The 23,128-nt window shown below is 41.0% G+C and overlaps 1 protein-coding gene across 1 annotated transcript in view; it reads right to left on the bottom strand.

Annotated features, from left to right (window-relative positions):
• lrp1bb (low density lipoprotein receptor-related protein 1Bb) overlaps window positions 1–23,128 on the bottom strand; it is a 331,362-nt gene that overhangs the window by 113,136 nt on the left and 195,098 nt on the right. Inside the window, exons 19-27 of the mRNA XM_053626734.1 lie at window positions 15,472–15,552; window positions 14,938–15,108; window positions 13,516–13,695; window positions 12,226–12,426; window positions 7,834–8,079; window positions 7,018–7,215; window positions 6,194–6,398; window positions 4,946–5,110; window positions 4,356–4,600 (exon numbers count right to left, since the gene is read on the bottom strand). Coding sequence (XP_053482709.1) covers window positions 4,356–4,600; window positions 4,946–5,110; window positions 6,194–6,398; window positions 7,018–7,215; window positions 7,834–8,079; window positions 12,226–12,426; window positions 13,516–13,695; window positions 14,938–15,108; window positions 15,472–15,552 — 1,692 coding nt within the window. The remainder of the gene's footprint in view (window positions 1–4,355; window positions 4,601–4,945; window positions 5,111–6,193; window positions 6,399–7,017; window positions 7,216–7,833; window positions 8,080–12,225; window positions 12,427–13,515; window positions 13,696–14,937; window positions 15,109–15,471; window positions 15,553–23,128) is intronic.

Raw genomic sequence — 23,128 nt, forward strand, 5'->3', positions numbered from 1 at the left:
TTTTAAATTTAAAAGAGAATATGATCTGGTTCAAAACCTACAAGGCTACTACAGCATATAAAGAGATGCGCTTACTGTCTTATGTCCTTTGCACAATGCTACTCATCCAAACTACTGCTACGAACCACACATAACCTTACAGTGCAGTAGCACGGTGCATTTTTAAAAAAAAAAAAATAAGAAAAAAAAAACACCTCTAGCTCTTTCTGAAACACCTCTAGCATATCTGTTTCATGAGTGGCCCATTTCTGGGGTACTTCATCAGGGACTATTGCTGACCAGGCAGATCACATGATAATGGCTAAGAGGTCACAGGAGAATAGTCAATTAGCTCTCTACGCCTTTTCACTTTTCATAAAGCTGTCTTTGTCAGCACTATTCCAAGAACACCAGGGGAACATCTAAAATGGACGCAAATGCATGCACAGAACTTCCAGAAGTTAAGAGAGGAGAGCTCTCCTGGCAATATCACCAGTAACATTTATACAAGGTAACTGCAGTGACACAATGAAACTCACACTACAAGCAAGCTTCACTAAGAAAGCATGTATTATATGAGAGGGTTTTTTCTTTCCTTTTTTTTTTTTTTTACATAAGATTCTGGACATGTCCTGCAAACCTCTTGTAATTTATATTTGAGCTAAGAGAGGTTATGATCCAGCTGCTTTATTTGGAAATAGCCTGCTAATGGGATTTACTCTGACATGATATGATTCTTCAGCTTTTTCTTTTAGGAATGGTACAGTGTTTACAGTTAGGCATGCCATTAGATATTAGTTAAAGTATTTGGGAATTGTGCATATTTTTTCCCAGAATATTTAACCCATCAGTGAATGCAGAACTACATTACAACACATAATTAACTCAGAAACCAACTGCATTCGTAAAAATAATTGCTCCACTGGGATTTTCGTAAATGGGCCTATTATTTCCCCCCCATTTTTAATACATGCATTTGGCATGTATTTGTAATTATTTACTGTAAACATGAATAAGTAACTAAATCATAGTCTAGCGACCCAGTAAATTAATTATACATTCGTTAGGTCTTCTGGGGAAATCACACTATTTGAAAGAAAAAATATGGATAAACAGAGGCAGTGTACATGAATTGACTGCTAGGAAGGCAACTTTTGGTTAATAATGCCCCGCTTTTATGATAAGCAGGCCAAAGATGTGAAACGAAGACGTGACACACTTCATGAGCCTGGGCTTACAAATAACAATATAAGTAAGCTGTGGAGGGGGGGAAAAAAACCAGCAGACTGTTCATGCTTGCCTGCCCTCCACTGATTTGCCTCTGTTGAGTTTAGAGATTTACATCCACAAACTGAATCCATTCTGAAATGGGATTGAAGGCATTTGTGAACATTAGTAGAAATGCTTTAAACAATGGAAATCATATAGCAGGCTCTAGCTATCATGGAAGACTGGTGTCCGACATTATTTCTTTAACCTCACATTGCCTTCAGCTCTTCTACTACACGTAACATATTTACAGCCTGTTGATGCCTGCAGTCTAGCGCCATTAACCCACTAAGCATTTTCTCCCATTACAATCCTCTGGCGTCCAGAGGTTCCCTCTCTCCCCTGCCAACACAGTAACACCGAAAACAAACCCAATTTCCGTGGCCTGTTAGCTGCGATCTTGGACGGCAGTGATAGCCAGCCTTTCCCAGCAGGCTCTTTAAGATTGGATTAGCTATACTTATTGGCTTCCTTGGCAACGTAGCACAATTTGTCGGCACTTATCAGAGTAAAACAGTCACTCGACTGCACTGGCAGAAGATCTGAACTGAGCCTGTACTGGTTGGCAGCATTTTCTGCTGTTTTGGGTGGGTTGATGCAAATGAGATTACTTTAGCTGAAGCATACTTTAATAGAAAGCTGTTCACCTGGAATGTTTTAATATTAACAAACTACAAACAGTCTCCAATAAAAAGGCTAAAGAAGATTTCACTATATTTTTGTCACCATTACAACAGTATATTGAAGTGTAAAATAAATGACACTTAACATTTAAGGGACCTAGATATAAAACTATAATAGGTAACATTCGTTTTAGGTTTTATAAGTAAACCAACTTTGTTGTGTATTTAACAGGGATAGAAGCCTAATTAACAAATATTTTCCTAGTACATGAAGAATTAGGCAACTGGTCATTAGTGGTGGCATATATTCACATTATACTGCTGTTATATTCATTATGCTGTTTCTTTTTTCTGACACGGATAAAGTCACAAAGGGCACCGTGTGCATTCTGAAGACAAATTGAAGCTGTCCTTACCAGCTAGGAAGGAGTGAATAGAAAAATTGGCTTGACAAACTACCAAGACACAATTAAAATAAATTTAGGTAGAGTAGAAGAACACATCTAGAGGTCACATTAAACTGGCTTGTTCTCTGCATGACCACTTTTTTCAATTATGCACCACCCTCAATGGAGGCACTTTCTGATGGGCTAGAGAAACGAATGAACAGCAGGAATCAGCTCAAATGAATTTTCATACCATGGAGTGGCCACTGGATTAATTCATTTTGTACTTCACTCTCACAAAATCTGAGCCAGAACAGATCATATTTTCGTATTTCCACTATAATGTCATCCATTATCGTATTTCCACTATAAGGTGGAGCACAGCAAGTCAATAGGCTTAATGGTATTTGCAAAATAAGCTTGACTGATTGATTGATTTATTGATTTTTGGTTTGTTTGCTTGTTTTTTATTTATTGCATTTGCTGACTTCTTTGATCTAGTGTGGGCATTTGTATAGAGAAGCCTTGTACAGAAGGAGCATGGCATATTGCAAAGCATAACATATTCCAAAACTTACTGCAGCATAGTTCAACTTTTAAAGAAAATGCTCAGATCAGCTTCACGAGTCTCACGTGCACAGGGGCATAGCCATAATTTCAGATGGGGGTGTGTGTGTGTGTGGGGGGGGGGGGGGGGGGTAATGAGGCGGGATTGCAGGGGAAAGAATGTCAAGGGTATTCTTTTTTCTGACCTTTGTCTAATTGATGGGTTTTATTTCTTCTTGCTCTTATTTGGCTTAATATGCTATTTATGAATCTGTACTTGCATGATATGTGTTGTATATTGCACTGTATTATTTAAATATTGCAAATTGTGTTTAGTGTACATTGCATTGCATACACATAGCATACAGTATATAATATATACTTGTATATTCACACACTACTTTATTCTATTCTATTCAACAGTCCAAAGTTCAGAAAAGAAATGTCCCTCAAACACTGTTGCAAAGAGACTGTAACTGAACTAAATTAACAAACATGTCACTGTAATGAGACCTTATATCAGTACAATAACATGTTATATCAACAGTAAAAGAAACCATTAATGTAACATGCAACGCTGCCTGATCCAGACTTATGTAATCTATAATTCAACATTAACAATTCACCATGTTGTTCTAATGTGAAGGACTCAGATAACACATCTGTAATAAAAAAATAAAAGATTTTACAAAAGAGTTTGAAAATAAGTGCCCGTTTGTGCGGGACTGTGGGTAGACTAATATTACCATCAAATCTTGCTAATTATTCATCAATGGAAATAGGCAGCGATTAAAATGAGATATGTAGCAAATTATTCATCATTGTGCAACATGAATACCACTTGCCAAAAGAACTTACACTACTGCTCGACTTAGTAAAAAAGGAGTGAATGGTTTTTTGCCGCTCATCGTGACCTCTTAGCGTTCAGCGCGGGTGTGAGCATGGGCGTGAAACATGACGTGAGTGACCAATAGTCATGGCAACATCAGGTCACGTAATGACTAATAGACATGTACACGTATAGAAATCAAAGATACACAAATTGGCCATGGTCAGTGAAAAGGTGCGGGGAATGAATTTACGTTTTATTAAAAGTGTGGGGGACATGTCCCCTGCAGATTCTATGCCCCCGCACAAGCCAGTCGTATATCATTCACTTTAAAGTCTTGGATATTTTACTATAGCCTGATGGCAAACAATCCAAGATTGTCTTGTTTACTCATCACCAACTGCTTTTTTAATAACTACAGGACAATGACAATAGATCTTGCTTCAATAAAGATTAAATCTTAAAAGGTTTGTTTTCCCATGAAAACTACAGAAAAGAGCAGAGAGCCAGTCAGAATGCAACCTTCAAGATTCTGAAGATGGAGGGCATAAATGTGTACAAAACATATCAAATGCTCAGTATCCTACAAGTGAAGCATGACTGAATCTAAGAGTAGTTACACATATATAACAAGAACATAATGTCACTACTGATATTAGTTACAATATGAGCAACAGACAAACATACTGCATTACAACATTCCTGGAGTATTAAAATACGTACTCTGTGGTTGTCTGCTAGGATGGTAAATCTGTAGGTCAAAAGGCTGGGCACTGGTCTTCTGTATGACTGTGACACTGTGTCCTGTCCATTTATTAGCCTTGGCCAAAGTATTGGTCCTCCAGTCAGTCCAGTATACACTTCCTCCAAAGAGAGACACCGCGAAGGGGTGTGAGAGGTACTCGTGGCCCCTTAGGATCTCAATGACCTCTGTGCCATCGTACAAGGCGGAGTAAATAGCATCCGAGCTGTTGAAGAGACCAGGAAAACCTTAGGAGGGCTTCTCACACCCACAGCAGTTTGGAACTGCCACTGTTGACAAGGTGTGATACAGCTGATAGATGTCCTGCGGGACTTCCACTACAAGCACTCACACTTTGTCAGACTAGTGACTGCAAGTGAAAGACAGATGAAAGATGCACTATGTTTGTGTATGACTATGTGTTGTTGTGACAGATTTTTTCTAATAGCAGCAGCTGTATTGTCTTTTCCATTCTTAAAAAAAAAAAAACCTCCATTTTTCCAACCTACCACTGTGCTCAATTGATCACACCTTTATATTATATATCAATCATCCTCATATCCTCACCTACCGAGCATCTGTCCATATTATGCGCCTCTCCAGGTGGTCCAATGTTAGTCCGTTTGGCCAGGCTCCTATCTCCATATCCTTGAAGACCACATGCCTCCCACTTCCACTCATTGATGCAGCCTCAATCCGTGGAAAGTTTGCATCCCAGTCTGTCCAGAACACAATTCTGCAAAACAGCATAAGCAGAAAAATAATTATTTCTCCACAGTTGACAACAGCAGAGAAGAGATTCACTAATACAGATACACTGCTGGGTAAATCCAAGCCAAATCACAGCAGGGTAAATCCCAGCCAAATATTTCCACTAGGCTCATCTGGTAATGAATTATATGAGTAATGTCCTATGAACTGCCATGAATAAGCAAACTTTCAAACAGAGATGAATATACCAGTGATAAAGATGCAATAATAATCACTTAACATATACTGTATACTGCCACATGGCTCATACTAAATGAGAAATGGCGACACACCAGTAAACACTCAAAAAGCATTTTATACAAAAACATTTAACATTTGCTCTACAATAGTGTGCAAAGGCATATCAAGGCTCTTTTCTTATTCATTCTATTCAATCCCTTCATTTTCAGAACCTCCCTTCCCATACCAATACATTTAGTAGTTTTTAACAAGTAGCAAGCTGTTAGACTGCAAAATCTGTTAGACTTTATTATTACAAAATATCACTTCAGCCTCCACTGAGACCATTTACAATGTGTCACTCAATTGAGTGCCAACATGAGCTGCAGCTTGCGAGCAGAGATACTGTGTCTGTCCTCTCTGTATTGCCCATGGCACTTAATAGGAATTATTTCCAATGCCTGAAATGGGCAACATAAGCCAACAGACTATGTTCAATTCATTTTAGTGCCAACAAGCATTCTCTAAGCACCAAATGCTACTGGGATCAGCCTGTGACTATTTTGAGCTCATGTTGTCATACTTGAGGCTTCCTCCTTCCCACACGGTGCCTTGAGAGATTGGAGCAAAGTGCAAATAGAAATAACAAGGAAGCATATTACAACAAAACACATTTTCCTTGACATGTTATTAAAAATGTATGTCAGAATGTCTTACAGGAATGCACTTTCTAATTAAAAATGGTTTGATAATTTTCTTTCATTAAAAAAATGCATAAAACTTTAATGTATTTTCTCTGTGTCTTTCCATGAATGCTCTATAGTATTTGTCCAAATTTACTCAAGGAAAATAAAATACCCTTGACTCAATTTAGTGGAGTAATACTAACCCTTGGCCTGGGTCCAGAGCAAGGGCACGAGGGTGCTCCATCCCCCCTGCAATCAGCGTAGTTCTCATTCGTCCATTCAGCTTCGCCACCTCAATCTGATCCAGGTTACTGTCAATCCAGTAAAGGTTTCCTGCAATCCAATCCACTGCCAGTCCCTCAGGAGTGGCCAAACCATGCTGAACCACTACTTCAATCCCAGTAACACCTGCAACAGCAATCACACCAACATCACTAGCACTAGCAAATAGGCCAGAGAGTGTGTAGAATTCATTGCATGAAAGCATTCCACCTTTTGTGCCTTCATTTCCCCAAAATGCTATCAGGAGAAAATAGCAAGCTCAGGAGGAGAGCAGATCGACATTACAGACAAAGGAATATGTCTCTAGGCTTTCTACTAAACATTAAAGCCTTTCCCAGACTGTCTATAATCCAGCTGTTTGCAATTATCCTTGGCTGCAGAGAGCCTAATGAAATGCTAACAAAGGGTATGCAACAGTCATGGCAGGGCTGTTTGTACAGGCATCAGGTCATAGAGAGAAACACAGGCTAGTGTGATAAATGCAATGGGGTGCCCATTGCTAAATGGCCACCCTATGAACTAGCAGCATTCATCAGTTCCTTCTGAAATTTTGTGGTTCCCTTAAAGAAAGCCCCATTTCTGTCCCAGCAGGCCTCAAAATAGTCCTCTACAAAAAACATATCCTACTTTCATAGAACAAAAAGTTGAAATCAGATCCATTTTTTCTTCAGTTTAAGGCAGGATGAAATCAATAGGGATCTAGACACTAAGGTATGTCACTCTGGCTGTGGGACTGAGCATGTACCTCCAGTGTCTGAGAGCTTTCCCCTGTAGATCTTGTCCTCCACCACGTCGGTCCAGTAAAGCAGGCTGTGATTGAAGTGGAAGTCCAGTGCAATGGTGTTCCTGAGCCCAGGCACTAGCAGACTGTAGTCGCGCTTGTGAAGGTCGATCCTTCTGATCTCATGCCGGATGGAAAAGATAATGAAGGCTTCAAAGGGATCTGACAGTGTGGAAAGAGACATGTACACAACTAAAGCCCATTTCTCTAAATCACATGTCATGGTTTTCTGAAATAAGAGCCAACTCTGTTCTGCATATGTTTCTCAGGATCGACCCACAGTATATCACACAGATGCTCATTGTCGTCTGCCAGCTAATGACCCAAATTTGACTGCCTGAGACAATCTAAAAGTGTTTGGCAGGCATGCTGCTGTAAAGACATTAGCTTCTCACTGGAAACCCCCTGATTGTCTATCCTGCTGTCATCGGATTATTGGTCCTTTTATTGCTTTGCACTTTCAGCACATCCACTACATAAAGCACACAATGCCCGTAACTCGGCTATGAATTCATTAACAGCCATGATATCAAATGGGAATTTTAGGTAAAATTTGTAACTTAGATAGATTATGCTAGGGTTTTGTGGTATTACTTGTACCGTGCAGAGTAAAAATAGCTAGCTGTCTAACTGATTCAAGCAAGAATTAACAAATTGTTATTTTGCCAAAACTCTGTTTGCATCACTTCTTTGCATTACAATTTGGTGTGCCTCCAAATGCACCCAGTTTATGACACAGTAGATATTTCAATGGGGAATGTGCACAAACTGTGAAAGTACCAGTGCTATGACAACTCTCCCCATCCAGATCGAGCCTCCATCCAGGGTAGCAGGAGCACTTTACTGTGGTTTTGTACTGCTCACACCTCTGACTGCACTTCAGGTGTCGGGTGCAGTAGTCCACCACTTCACAGGTCTTATTGTCTGAAGCCAAGTGTAGCCCAGAGGGGCACGAACACACCACTCCTCTACTGGGAGCCACACTACACTGATGACTGCAGCCCCCATTTGCCTGTAAGCATTTGTCTGAGAAAACATAAAGGAAAGAAAACACTTGTTTGGAGTAAAGGGCTTAACTGTAATTAAGTAAGTAAGTAAGTAAGTAAAAAAAGTAAATAAATTCATGAGGAAATTTATTCAGTGGGTGGAAGCAGACTATACTAATAGTGTATTAAATACTTTTCGCTGCACAGTTTCATTAATGCATGACAAATTACGTATAGCTGATGGACTGGCTATAAATTTTGTTCCAGCCATTCTTTATACAGACTAATGTATGCATCTCATACTGTAAATGAAGTTTCTAGATATTATATGCTTCCCAACTTGATTGGTTTGCATGTAGTGTTATCAACGTAATGAAGGAGTACTGCACCCCAATGAGGCCATTATTTTTGGCTGCAGTTTCCCCCTTCACAGATAAATAGTCCTGAAAGGGAATTAAGCTGATAATAATTGGACTTTTTTCCATGGCTAAAGTCTGGTAATTGGCTGAAACTGTATGAACTATAATAAACTGGAAGTGAGGAAATATTAGTGAGTATTAAGCCATTGTGAAATAGAAAGGCTTGAAATAACAGACCAGTTTTTTGGCTCATGCAAGCAACTGAAATGCAGTAGAAATTGTCACTATACAGTGCATCCGGAAAGTATTCACAGCGCTTCACTTTTCCCACATTTTGTTATGTTACAGCCTTATTCTAAAATGGATTAAATTCATTATTTTCCTCAAAATTCTACAAATAATACCCCATAATGACAACATGAAAGAAGTTTGTTTGAAATCTTTGCAAATGTATTAAAAATAAAAAACAAAAAAAACACATTTACATAAGTATTCACAGCCTTTGCCATGACACTCAAAATTGTGCTCAGGTGCATCCTGTTTCCACTGATCATCCTTGAGATGTTTCTACAACTTGATTGGAGTCCACCTGTGGTAAATTCAGTTGATTGGACATGATCATGATTTGGAAAGGCACACACCTGTCTATATAAGGTCCCACAGTTAACAATGCATGTCAGAGCACAAACCAAGCCATGAAGTCCAAGGAATTGTCTGTAGACCTCCGAGACAGGATTGTATCGAGGCACAGATCTAGGGAAGGGTACAGAAACATTTCTGCAGCATTGAAGGTCCCAATGAGCACAGTGGCCTCCATCATCCGTAAATGGAAGAAGTCTGGAACCAGCAGGACTCTTCCTAGAGCTGGCCGCCCAGCCAAACTGAGGGGGGGAGAAGGGCCTTAGTCAGGGAGGTGACCAAAAACCCGATGGTCACTCTGACAGAGCTGCAGCGTGTCTGTGTGGAGAGAGGAGAACCTTCCAGAAGAACAATCATGTCTGCAGAACTCCATCAATCAGGCCTGAATGGTAGAGTGGCCAGATGGAAGCCACTCCTCAGTAAAAGGCACATGACAACCCGCCTGGAGTTTGCCAAAAGGCACCTGAAGGACTCTCAGACCAAAGATTGAACAAAGATTGAACTCTTTGGCCTGAATGGCAAGCGTCATGTCTGGAGGAAACCAGGCACCACTCATCACCTGGCCAATACCATCCCTACAGTGAAGCATGGTGGTGGCAGCATCATGCTGTAGGGATGTTTTTCAGTGGCAGGAACTGGGAGACTAGTCAGTCGAGGAAAAGATGAATGCAGCAATGTACAGAGACATCCTTGATGAAAACCTGCTCCAGAGCCTTCTGGACCTCAGACTGGGGTGAAGGTTCATCTCCCAACAGGACAACGACCCTAAGCACACAGCCAAGAAAACAAAGGAGTGGCTACAGGACAACTCTGTGAGTGTCCTTGAGTGGCCCAGCCAGAGCCCAGACTTGAACCCGATTGGACATCTCTGGAGAGATCTGAAAATGGCTGTGCACCGACGCTCCCCATCCAACCTGATGGAGCTTTAGAGGTCCTGCAAAGAAGAATGGGAGAAACTGCCCAAAAATAGGTGTGCCAAGCTTGTAGCATCATACTCAAAAAGTCTTGAGGCTGTAATTGGTGCCAAAGGTGCTTCAACAAAGTATTGAGCAAAGGCTGTGAATACTTACGTAAATGTGCTTTTTTTGTTTTTTATTTTTAATAAATTTGCAAAGATTTCAAACAAACTTCTTTCATGTTGTCATTATGGGGTACTGTTTGTAGAATTTTGAGGAAAATAATGAATTTAATCCATTTTAGAATAAGGCTGTAACATAACAAAATGTGGAAAAAGTGAAGCGCTATGAATACTTTCCGGATGCACTGTACATTGCACAGAAAAATATATTTGCAGGATATTATATTTCATATCCAGTTAATGGTAATATATAAAAAAGGTTTATATTATATATTACCAGTTTGATGTTCAATGATGAAGTAGAAATGCTTTTGTACCCGATTGGACATCTCTGTCCAATATGGTGAGTGAATGTGAAGCTTAACATGAGGTTTTTTAGAATGCAGTCAATGTTAATATGAATTAATAACATTCATAATAACATTTCTTAATAAGTTAAGAAATCTTACTTTAATCTTTAGAATTTAGTTCATGTGTTAATGTTAATTTGAGTAATGTGTTTTCTGTTTATAAGACCAGTTACTGTGAAAAAACTTGTTGAAATGGAATGAATAAAGTTTTTTTTGCATTTCCTTCAGAATTGTGGAATTAATTATTATTAATTTAAAAGAAGGCATAAAATGCAGAACCACTAAACTATCGGCATCGGCCGATATCACTCTGAATAATCGGGTATTGTTATCGGCGCAGAAATTTAGTATTGGTGCATCTCTACATAAAAGTGTTCTTATCAGAAAATAAAAGTAAATCTGTTTACATTTTAATTATACTGAGCTAATGGACATTACTAGCTAAGTGTGACAGTGCCACATTGTGAAAAGTCATGCACTGTTAAGAAATGAGGCTGCTGCAGTATTACATTAAAGAAACTGGCTTTGTGCACAGAAAACAAAATGTACCCTCACTGAGTAGAAGATATCTTTATTACTTATAGTGCTTCAAGCTAAGTGAAAACAGAAACTGAGGTACTGTATGTCTTTTCAGAGTTTTCAAAAACACACACTTTCTCATCTCTAATGAAAAGCTCTTTTTTTCTCTTGTACTTGTTTAAAGACAGGAAAACCAAGATTTAAAAGCTGAGTAAATTGACATTGTTCCAAGGACTCATTGGTTTTAGTGATTAAGATGATCCCCTCAGCACTGACAAGGATTTAATTTAGTCCATGGGGGGGGGGCCCTGAAATTCATCGAGGAGCAGAACCTTTTTTTCCCCAAGGATACAGTAGGAAACAGGCTAGATGTGCTGGCTCAAATCAACCAGCCCCTCAAGCTATCACTGTACTATATAACTGACAATGAGATGGCTGAGCCATTGTGGGGGCCCTTTCACATTAGATGTTCCATGTTCCTGTACAAGGCCAGTAGTCTCCCATGGACTACTGTTGACAACGAGCTTAAATATACCAAAACGCTTATCTTGTCCCGCTCTAAAGGATTACACATTGCCAATTCTCCTGAGATTATTTCTACAGTGATGGCTACTGAAGCAAACACATTATCAAAGGCTGTTTCAGCCAGGCTGCACACAAGGATCACATTTAGAACAAGTAACACTTGCTCAAGGATAGAATGTAACACAGGAATGAAAGAAGACCTTCGGGTTATTGTGTGCTAACATAAATAGAGTAACGTTCAGCCATTAGGTGGTAAACACAATAAACATTGATTCACTCCACTGTGTATCAGTTGTGCCATACACCATACACAGTGTATTTCTATCTAGTATTAATTATTGTTGTAATGTCAGACACGATCTGAAAAGCATCAGTGTGCACTGATATAACGTGTGACAAATCTTTTACTTCTTGGAACCTAGCAGAAGATCTTTCCAAGTTACAGAAATATAGATAATGAATTTAAACAGTGATGTAATTCCTTCACTGAGATATTACATCTGTTATAGCTATAAAAATCAAAGCAACAGCAGTCAAAGATGACGCAAACAAACTTCTTCACTGGAGAGTATAATGAAGAATGACATGTAATACTGCATTAATTTATTTGACAGTTACGACCCCACAATGTTGATTTATAGTGATACTGCTCATACAAACACAAATGCAAAAAGCAGACAGCTTTCCAAATGCATCCAAGCCTCACAGATACTCACCACAAAATAGGCCTTCATCTGATTGGTCGGCACAATCGTTCCTCCCGTCGCAGATCTGGTGAGGATGCAGGCAGGTGGATGTGTCGTTGGCACAGGGCTGTGTGGGAGGGTCACACATGGATGAGGTGCATGACTCCTCGTCTGAGTGATCCTCACAGTCGTTGTCACCATCACAAACCCAGCTCTTACTGATGCACTTCCCTAGAGGCGAAACCAAGAAATACATCAAGCTGTCAAACCTAATTGGGTATTTTCAGGTAAGCATACTGATATTCCCAAAAGAAGTAAAAGGATGTGAAGAAAAAAAAAAAATCAGCAATACAGGGAAAGGTAGAATTTAAGTACCCTGAAAATAACAGCTCTCAACAGTGATTAGTCCAAATTGGTCTTGTTATCACACTGATCACAGTCGCAAAATAAAGGGGAAAAAAATGAAGCAGTATTTAACATTTTCAGTCCACACAAAAAACTGTACAATTAGATGAACCACTTCAGTTTCTGATCTGGTATTGATTGTTTGGTATTGTTAAAGATGCTTATCTTTATGATCATGCCAAAATGCTTTCCAGCCTAATGCAGAGCTCTAACAAATCTGCAGCACAATTAATCTGCTACTATTCCAGTGGTCTACACATAGTGTAAGGCAGTGGTTTTCAATCCTGGTCCTGGGGGCTCACCGCTCTGCACATTTTCTATGTGTACTTTATTTAACACATCTGATTCAGATCATCAGCTCGTTAGGAGAGAGATTCATGAACTGAGCTGAGTGTGTCAGATATGAGAGACATACAAAATGTGCAGTGCTGTGGGTCCCTAGGACCAGGATTGAAAACCATTGGTATAAGCATTAGCATGCCAGCAATCCAAAGAAAAAAGAACAAAACACTTAATGAGTTATGTTCTTTTATCATGCTGTTCACTGATCACTGTCTGTTTTTGAGGCAACAGTCATGAAGTGGAATATCAAACAGTCTCACTGTGACTAATTTCCTTTGAACATGGTGTCGGGCAAAATGCCTTGCTTTGCATTCCAAGTTCCAGAGCAGAGAGATAGGTAGATAGATAGATAGATAGATAGGTAGATAGACAGATAGATAGATAGAGAAATAAATAGATTTACTTTGACATTCTTAGCCTTAGTCTTTCAGTCTACAGAGAGAATGTGCTGTTCACAGCATGCAGAATGCCACTTTGGTGTGCAGTATATCAAATAAGGATATCTGGAGTACTGCACCAGTAAAAAGTCACAGAGTCTCTCTCTCCTTACTCCTTACAAACACTTGAACTGACCTGAGTTTTTGCAAGTGAACTTGGCTTGGGGGTCACACGTCCTCTTGATGCCTTGACAATTGCTCTCGTCGCTGCTGTCCTCGCAGTCTTTGTCCCCATCACAGCGCCAGCGCTCAGGGATACATGTGCCATCAGCACGGCAGTGGAACTCCTCACTGCTACATTCCACAGGGGGCAATACTGAGGAGATATCATATACAATACACGTTATTCTATAATACTAATAAGTCACACTGTTTACATGCTAGTGCAGTCTAGTGTTGTTTTACTGCCTTGTGTGTGCAGAGTTTGCAGGTTCTTCCCATGCTGCAGGGCACCCTGTCCAGGGTGTACCCTGCCTTGTGCCCCATGCTCCCTGTGATAGGTCCAGGTTCCCCACGACCCAGTAGGATAAGCGTTATAGAAAATGGATGGATGGATGTTGTTTTACTGTATTACTTGAATGGCTCTACAAAGGATGGACTAATCATTGCACACAGTGTTTATAACACTAAATTAAATTATAGTCATCCAGAAGAGGTTTTAGTTTTGTAATCTTGTAAAAATAACAAAAAAATTCCATCAACAAAGATGTCATTTGAAGATTTTTATTTAGCAGGTTGTCCATCACTGATTTGCTTTCTGCACAGATAATCAACAGGTGCTAAGTACACCTTAACTGATGTGTGTTAAACATTTAACTTATTTATTCATTTAACATTTAACTAATTTAAGTTAATTACTAAACACCAATTTGCACATTGCAGCTTCTCAATTGTCTCCTTCATTGAGACAGGTGCTAAAGTTAAACTAGACTGCATGGCAGTGGCAGACTGATTTGCTTAAGGCTTGATCATGTGTCTCCAGTACTTCACACATCCAGAGTAAGGGCTACACGCTGATTAGGGCCCTTCAATGAGAAACAGTAAGCTGGGCAGCCCCCTGGAGACAGACGGAGGCTGAAGGCCTTCTCCAGGAGCAGATTTGATGAATGGCTTCCTCATTTCTTTGACAAGCTAGTGAGCTGAAAGCATTGCACGGCGCAATCTCGACTTTCAGAGGTAATTACAAGAGATTAAAAGATTCAAATCTGCAGGGCCATTCTCCAGTGAGCACAGATAAGATCAGATCTGCCGAGTAGTGGGGGAGAGAGAAAGTTTCAAACTTATGTTCAGCAAATTGGGGACATAGCACTAAGCCAATTATGAGCAGCTGACTTGATGGTTATCTTCCTGCTCTTCATGTTCATTTGCTAATCAGTTGTTTTACGCAGACGCGGTGGGAATGAAACATTTCAAAGGCTTGTTAAGCTACTCATATGTGTTTTAAAATCAGTGAAAAGCACCATCTATGTTTGATGCTTGCTCTAATCAAAGGATAATGCAGACCTGAGAATAGAAATATGTCATGTGAGGTAAGCTGCTAAAAAGAATAGTGCCTTACCAGCACCAGAGCCTGCACAAGTCACATTTTCATCACTGAAGTCACCACAGTCGTTGTCGCCATCACAGGCCCAGTGTTCAGGGATACACCTGCCAGTGAAACACTGGAACTGACCAGTGGAGCAGGCGTGGGCACACAATTCCTCATCACTGTTATCCCCACAGTCATCATCTACTCACACAGAGCGCACAATAGGACAAAGGCAGGGACTGGGACTGGTTAGTAAATATTGGCAAGGAGTCCCTCACCTCAGAAGTATTGCTTCCATATCATGATCTGATATTATGCTAACATTTAATCCAGAAAATAAACAAAAAGTGACAAAAATATAAGTGCCAGAAAAAAAAATCATTTTAAGAGTTGGATCTCATTTCATTTGCAGTACCTTTAAAGGAAACTGAATCATATGGAAGTCAGTTACTGCTATTAAAATCAACTGAGTTTGAATAGAATTATCAATTTCCACTACATCCAAGCTGCTATGCTTTGCACTTATCTAATCGCAGAATGGTATGTGTCACTCTATAGACTCACCCGAATCACAGCGCCACTTGATGCTGATACACCTTCCGTTCGCACAGCTAAACTGGGTAAGCGGCTCACACGTGGGAAAGGCTGTGGGCAGATAGGGAGACCATGGGGACTGTGCACTCCAAAAATGCAGATGCTCCAAACCTAGTCCAATATATCACTGTCTCTTTGATGCACCGGAGCAGAAAGACCATTTTTCATTTTGCATTTACCTTTGAAATATTGCGAAAGAAGTTTGCCATGGCATTGATTGCACGGTCATGCTAGCAGATTAAATTCTGAGGTTTTTTTTTTATTTTTGTCCTCAACAAATATGGTAGTCTTTTCAAATATGGGTAGATGGACTAGAGCACTGTCTACATTCCAGTGAAAATAACACAAAATTGTGAAGTGGGGAAAAAGAAAAGAAAGAAGAAAAAAACAACCTCATACAGGATTTTTTTTTACAGTAAGTCCCGTGCACCCTGAAGGTCACACAAAATGTCAAAGTGAATTATTGGTGTTTTCTCTCTGAGGTTAATGAAAAATAAGTCATGAACAACTGGGAAAACAGAGCTTGCTGAGGCTGTGGAAAATAGTCTGAGGCAATAAGAAAGTGTCTGAAGGCAATATCATGGAGCATCTTTAAGAAAATGTTTAGCTGTATAAACACACACACACACACACACACATACATACATACATACACACACATATATATATATATATATATATATATATATATATATATATATTACACACACACACACACACACACATACATATACACACACACCCACACACCAATCAGGCATAGCATTAAAACCACTGTGAAGTGAATACCATTGATTATCTCCTTCCATATATTAGGCAGCAAGTCAACAGTCAGTTCTCGAAGTTGATTGTTGGAAGCAGGAAAAATGGGCAAGTGTATAAGGATTTTCAGCGACTTTTGTGATGGCCAAAAGACTGGGTCAGAACATCTCCAAAACAGCAGGTCTTGTGGGGTGTTCACGGTATGCAGTGTTAGTACCTACCAAAAGTGGTCCAAGGAAGAACTACTGGTAAACCGGCAACAGGGTCATGGGCGGCCAAGACTCACTGACGGGGAGAGAAGGCTAGCCCATCTGGTCCGATCCCACAGAAGACCTACTGTAGCACAAATTGCTAGAAAGGTGTTAGAACAAACAGTGCATCGCAGCTTGCTGTGTATGGGGCTGCGTAGCTGCAGACCAGTCAGAATGCCCATGCTGACCCCTGTCCACCACCAAAAGAGCCTATAATGGGCACATGAGTATCAGAACTGGACCACGGAGAAATGGATGACGGCAACCTGGTCTGATGAATCATGTTTTCTTTTATATCATGTGGACAGCTTGGTGTGTGTGTGTGTCGCTTACCTGGGGAAGAGCTGGCACCAGGATGCACTATGGGAAGAAGGTAAGTCGGCGGAGACAATGTGATGCTCTGAGCAATGCTCTGCTGGGAAACCTTGGGTCCTGGCATTAATGTAGATGTTATTTTGACACGTACCACCTACCTATACATTGTTGCAGACCAAGTACACTCCTTCATGGCAATGGTATTCCCTAATGGCAGTGGGCTCTTTCAGTAGGATAATACACCCTGCCACACTGCAAAAATTGTTCAGGAATGGTTTGAGGAACATGACAAAGAGTTCAAGGTGTTGACTTGGCCTCCAAATTCCCCAGATCTCAATCTGTTCAAACATCTGTGGATTGTGCTGGACAAACAAGTCTAATCTATGGAGGACCCACCTCGCTACTTACAGGACTTGGATCTAGGATCTGCTACTAATGTCTTGGTGACAGATACCACAGCACACCTTCAGAGGTCTTGTGGAGTCCACGCCTTGACAAGTCAGAGCTGGTTTGGTGGCACAAGCGGGACCTGCACAATATTAGGCAGGTGGTTTTAATGCTCTGGCTGATCGGTGGATATATGATAGGTTAATGTTGGCATTGTAATGCATCAGAGATATTTTTTTAATGCAAATTACTGCTTTCTATTTACATTCTGGATAACAGGAGTAAAATAAAGTTTTATAACAAAAACAAGAAATCCATAACAAGCTGTCAAAGTGATGTGATTTTAATTTGAGTGCACAAGCTGATGTGTAAACAGTACATGTCTCTCTGCTGGGTGGTTTGGACTCTGTGGCATACCATTTAGCCAAACATATCAACAGTTTGACACTGTAGATAATGAACACTTCGGTAATTACTCAGCATCCGCTTGTTTATCTGTACAGTATAACCATGGAGCATGACTCTCCTTTCCAATGAGAAGTGCGCACTAAACCAGTCATTCAATTAGTGTTCAGCCTAGCAACACAAGGACGTCCATCTCCATGCTGCTACGCCTTTACCACTCATGTAACTTATTATGATTATACCTTTGAATGTCTACTCTAATTAGTTTTAACATAAAGGTACTGAATATTTTATTAATTATTATTGCCATTATTTTCCATTTAGATAGATGTGACTTGTTTTTGTTACACTATAGCTGCATAACCACTTAGTGTAAGATGGCAGCAGTGTCATTATCTGGCACTTATCCTGTGATCTGGTCTATGACTAATGTTTGTTACAGACAGTATCCTTAGAGCTAATTACATTAATGGAGGTTTACAAAAATGACACATAAAATCAGTAATCAAGTTCTTTTTTTGGCCCAAATTCCCTGACAGGAGCAATTAATCAAACAACAGCTTGAATTTTATACGTGATTGTCATTTTGCTGCAACAATTTCCACTTTTTAAACATGTGACAGGTGACCAATTAAAGGGGAAAAAACAACATAAATGTAGTAGTTAGATGTTGGGCTACCAAAAAGTGGCCAGAAGAGATTCAGTATGCCTTGACACAAATACTACAAGTCTCTGGAACTGTACGGGATGGATGAACACCATTTTTCCAAAAGATATTCACTCAAAAAACTTGATTGGAATCTGGTGATTGTGAAGGTCATAGTATATGATTTACATCAATTTCATACTTATCATATCAATCACTGAGTCCTCATGTTCTGTGGATGAGGACGTTGTCATCCTGAAAGAGACCAGTCCCATCAGGATAGAAAGTTCATCATAGGATAAAGCTGATGCAAACCACACTAGCAAAATCCCCCCACAGCACAAGAGAGTCTCCGGGTTTCCCTTTAATATCACCCGTTGTCTGCATATGAAGCATGAAAATGTGATACTGCTCACTAGAGACAGATCCGTAAGTTTTATCTTGTCTGGGAAAAGATTCCTTATAGGGCATTGTTATGTCTCATGCTCCTCTAACCCAATCACAAGACAATCAAGTGAGAGAAAGTCTTAAAGAGTCCAGCTGAGTGTGAAGTGCTGGTGCAAATACAAGAGAGAGAGAACGAGCAAGATTAGTTTCTAAAGGCAGCAAGATTGCAGTTTGAACAACTCATTAAAAAAATGAAAGAGAGAGAGAGAGAGAGAGAGAGAGAGAGAGAGAGAGAGAGGAAAAAAAAAAACCTACGGCTACAAAGTCATGTCAAAAAGTTACTACTGGAGACTGCAGATAACGGTAGCACTAAACCTGATTTTTACAGTCCCATGATTTTGGTGACTGCCTTGTTTTGTTCCCTTTCAATGGGAACTCAATGTTGCATGAGCAACACACTGTGAGAAGCGCCCTCGCACGTGACCAGTATCTGAAGCTTGTGTAACATCATGATTATTTATAGGCCTGCCGTGATCAGGTGACGTGGCAATTAAGCGTGTCGCGTGATATAAAAATGGCACCTGTGAACCGCGCTGTCAGCCTTATTATCTTCAGCGAGACAGTCAGTCGTTTGTGTAATGCTCGCAAAAAGATTCCATTTTTTCTTTAAAAAAAAAAGAAAAGAAATCTCTTTACTTTTCTGTCCCTTTTAAAAAAAGAGAGAGGAAAGTATGAGTGAGAGAGAATTCAAGAAGCGTGTTAGGCTTCACTCCCGTTTCATCATGGGACACACACACACTTTCTGTGTGAAGTGTCTAGGGCTGGAGCACGCCAGGGCAGCCCTCGAGAGGTCTGACTGTGCGCATTGTTAATGCCTTACAATTAGGCAGCTCCACTCGCGACTCGTTCTCTTCTCGGCTGAGGGAAGTTGGGTTTCAGAGCCACGAGAATCTGGGCTGGCTGCTGCCATGGAAAGCCAAAAAAGAAAAAATAATAATAATACTACTACTAATAATAAATAATTTCCTCTCTGACTCTGAGGAGCCAGAAGGGTGTGCTAAAATCTGAGAGTAGCTCTCAAGCATATGAAGAGCTGCTTGACGTGATTACTAAGGCTGGATGAGTTTTTTTTTTCTCCCCAGTGAAAATAAATCTCCCTCACACTGCAGAAAACTCCCTTTTTTCCAGAAGTGAATGACAAAATATCCTGCTTCTGGGGAAAACCTTACATAAGCCGCATTTATAACACCACGATGTCAGTTGAATCGGCCATCGAGGGGAATTAACGGCACGGCTATTTAGCTATGCTGAAGTTGGAGGAGGTGCTTGCGAGCTACCTCTCTTCATCAACGACAGGTAATTTAGGGGGGCTGGCTTTGCCATCCAAGCCTTGTAGGCCACCGCGGTGTTGGTGGGCTAGCCCTATGCGATAGTTGGTCTTGCTTGTGGGTCACTACATACAATGGTACAGTGTTGCAGGCTTACCAGACAGACCAGCTGAGTGAGCTCGACATACAGCGGCATTCAGCCAGTTCCTTCCCTATTGTGTCAAGTTCACCAGTGCTAGTGGGAGGGAAGTACAGAAGGTGAGTGTGATGGCCTTCCCCCGCAGACAGCCAGGGGAACCGGGCGGACACAATCACAGTCTGTTACTAGGCCTGATCTGAGAATGGTCATAAAAGCCAAGCAGACAAAGGAGGAGCGGTCCTGACACACTAGGGGTGTCTCCTTATCGCAAGATGGTAATGACAGACACCTCCCTCATGGACTGGGGCGTGGTCTGAGATGGCTGTCCAACTCACGGTCTCTGAAGCAGCCCGCATCTGGAGTGGCATATAAATTGCCTAGAAATGCAGGCCGAGTTTCTAGCACTGAAATTCTTTCTTCCTCAATTGAAAGGTCACCGTGTGTTAGTTGTGACAGATAACATAGCAGTGGTCTCACATATCAACCACCAGGGAGGATTATGTTCGCGCCCCCTGTTCAGGCAGGCGCAAGTAATTCTTCTGTGGGAAGAGGGAAACTTTTTTTCAGTGAGTGCAATGTACATTCTGGGCAACTGTAACGTGGGGGCAGACATCCTGTTGAGGCAGGGGCTGAGGCCCAGGGATTAGAGACTCCATCCACAAGTGGTGGAGTCCATATGATGGAGGTTCGGCCAAGTGTAAGTGGATGTGTTTGGCTCAGAGGAGACAACACACTGCCCGCTGTGGTTTGCTCTTACTCCTCCCACACCATTGGGGCTGGACACCATGGTGCACATGTGGCCGAGGTCACATCTGTACGTTTTTCCCATGATCGCTCTGCTCCCACATGTTCTAGCGAGGGTTCGCCAAGACTGTCTATGTCTGCTGCTGGTAGCACCTTATTGGCCAGCTCGAATATAGTTCTCAGAGATAATATCCCTACTGGACAGCACTCCTTAGGAGATTCCCACAGGGAATCCCACAGGGATCTACTGTCTCAAGCCAGAGGGCTGATTTATCACCCTCAGCTGGAACTATGGAAACTGTGGGTCTGGCCCCTGAAGGGGCACCAGCTCATAGATTCTGGTCTCACAACTGAGGTTGTAGAGACCATGTTGAATGATACAGCACCATCAACGAAGAAATTGTATGTGCTCAAGTGGTGACTTTTTGTCTCATGGTGTGAAGAACATCAGCTAGACCAGTGAACTGCGCAATAGCTACAGTCCTGGAGTTCTTACAAGGACCTTTCTCAGCAAGGTTGGCTCCTTCTACATCAGGGTCTGAGTCAGCCTCAGAGAAACTTCTGACTCTAAAGGTAGCTCTTCTGCTGGCCCTGGCATCTCAAGTGAGTGGGAGATCTACAAGCTCTCTCTGTTGTTCCTTTCCTGCCTTGATTTTGCCCCTGGATTAGCCAAGGCCTTCGTATATCCTAGGCCGGATTATGTTAATAAAGTGCCTACATCTGCTGCCCAGCCAGTAGTGCTGCAAGCTTTCTGCCCTCCTCTGTTCTTCACACCAGAACAAGAGAGGATGCAACTGCTGTGTCCAGTAAGGGCTCTGTGCACTTAAGTCCACCGCTCCGGCCAGTGGTGTAAGTCTGAGAAGCTGCTGGTCTGCTTTGGCGGCGACAGTAGAGGTGATGCTTTGTCGAAGCAGCGCATCTCTAATTGGATAGTGGAAGCAATCTCTATTGCTTATGAGGCGCGCGGTCTCCCTCACGCAACATCTCGTTCCCTTCTCAGGGAACAGGGTTTTCTGTCTCTTATTTTTCATTTATTTATTTATTTATTTATTTATTATAATTCCAGTGCTTACACAATGTCTCAACTAAAATGATATTGGGCTGCTACCAGAGATTTTAGGAGTAATAATTCTAGCTGCTGCACAAGCTTTATAAAAGAGGGGGGAAAAAAACACTTACAGGCCACTTAAATAGAAACACCTGTATATTTACTCATTCATGCAGTTATCCAATCAGCCAATCATGTGGTAGCAACTTAATGCATAAAATCATGCAGATACATGTCAAGAGCTTTAGTTAATGTTCACATCAAACATTCAAATTGGGAAAAATGTGATTGCTGATGGTGGCAGGTTGTTGCCAGATGGGTTCGTTGGAGTATTTCAGAAACGTATCTCTTGGGATTTTCATGCAGGACAGTATCTAGAGGGTTTTTTTTCCATTGATTTTCTCCTTAATTTGCTCACCTACCAATTTACACTCACCAACCAGCTCTCCCCTATCATCTGACAGCTACCAACCAGGAAGGGCTAAGTCTAACATATGCTTCCTCAGAGAAATGTAAAGCCAGCCAACCACATCTATTCAAACTATAGCTCATGCTGCATCAACAGACAGTGTAACATACTTGGTGGAACACGCTATCTGCCCTGCTTAGCATTCACGAGCTCACATCCACAGATTGGCTAATGTCACTGTGATTTACAGGAGAGAGTAAGTATGCCATCCCTCCCACCCAGAGAGCATGGCCAATTTCGCTCCCATGGTTCCAACAGTCTCTAACGTTTACACAGAATGGTGGGAAAACAAAACCCCATTCAATAGGTGACATTTCTGCAGGTGCACTCTAGTGGAACACCTTGATGAGAGAGGTGACAGGAAGGTTATACCGTAGTAACTACAGGAACCAGTCTTTACAACGATGGTAAGCAGAAAAGCATCTCAAACCTGGAATCTGATCCTATGCACAGACGTATCTGGACAGCTGAAGATCAAATAAAGACCAGGTGATGTTTTTCTCATTAATCCTAAGCTTGTTATACGTTTTTGGTGTTTCTTAAACATTTTGTGAGTGTGTGTGTGTGTGTGTGTGTGTGTGTGTTTTCAACTTTATGCTTTTTCCATGCAGTGTATTGATACCTGTTTCTTACATTCTTTGCATGTGCTTGTACATGTATATGTGTTACCACTACTGTTTTATCAAATTTTTGTTCTTTCTCTCTGTTCTCTGTCCAGCTGACCAACGCCCCTCATTCAGCTGGAC

This window comes from Ictalurus furcatus, chromosome 6 (assembly GCF_023375685.1).
Source record: "Ictalurus furcatus strain D&B chromosome 6, Billie_1.0, whole genome shotgun sequence".
NCBI classification, from domain to species: domain Eukaryota; kingdom Metazoa; phylum Chordata; class Actinopteri; order Siluriformes; family Ictaluridae; genus Ictalurus; species Ictalurus furcatus.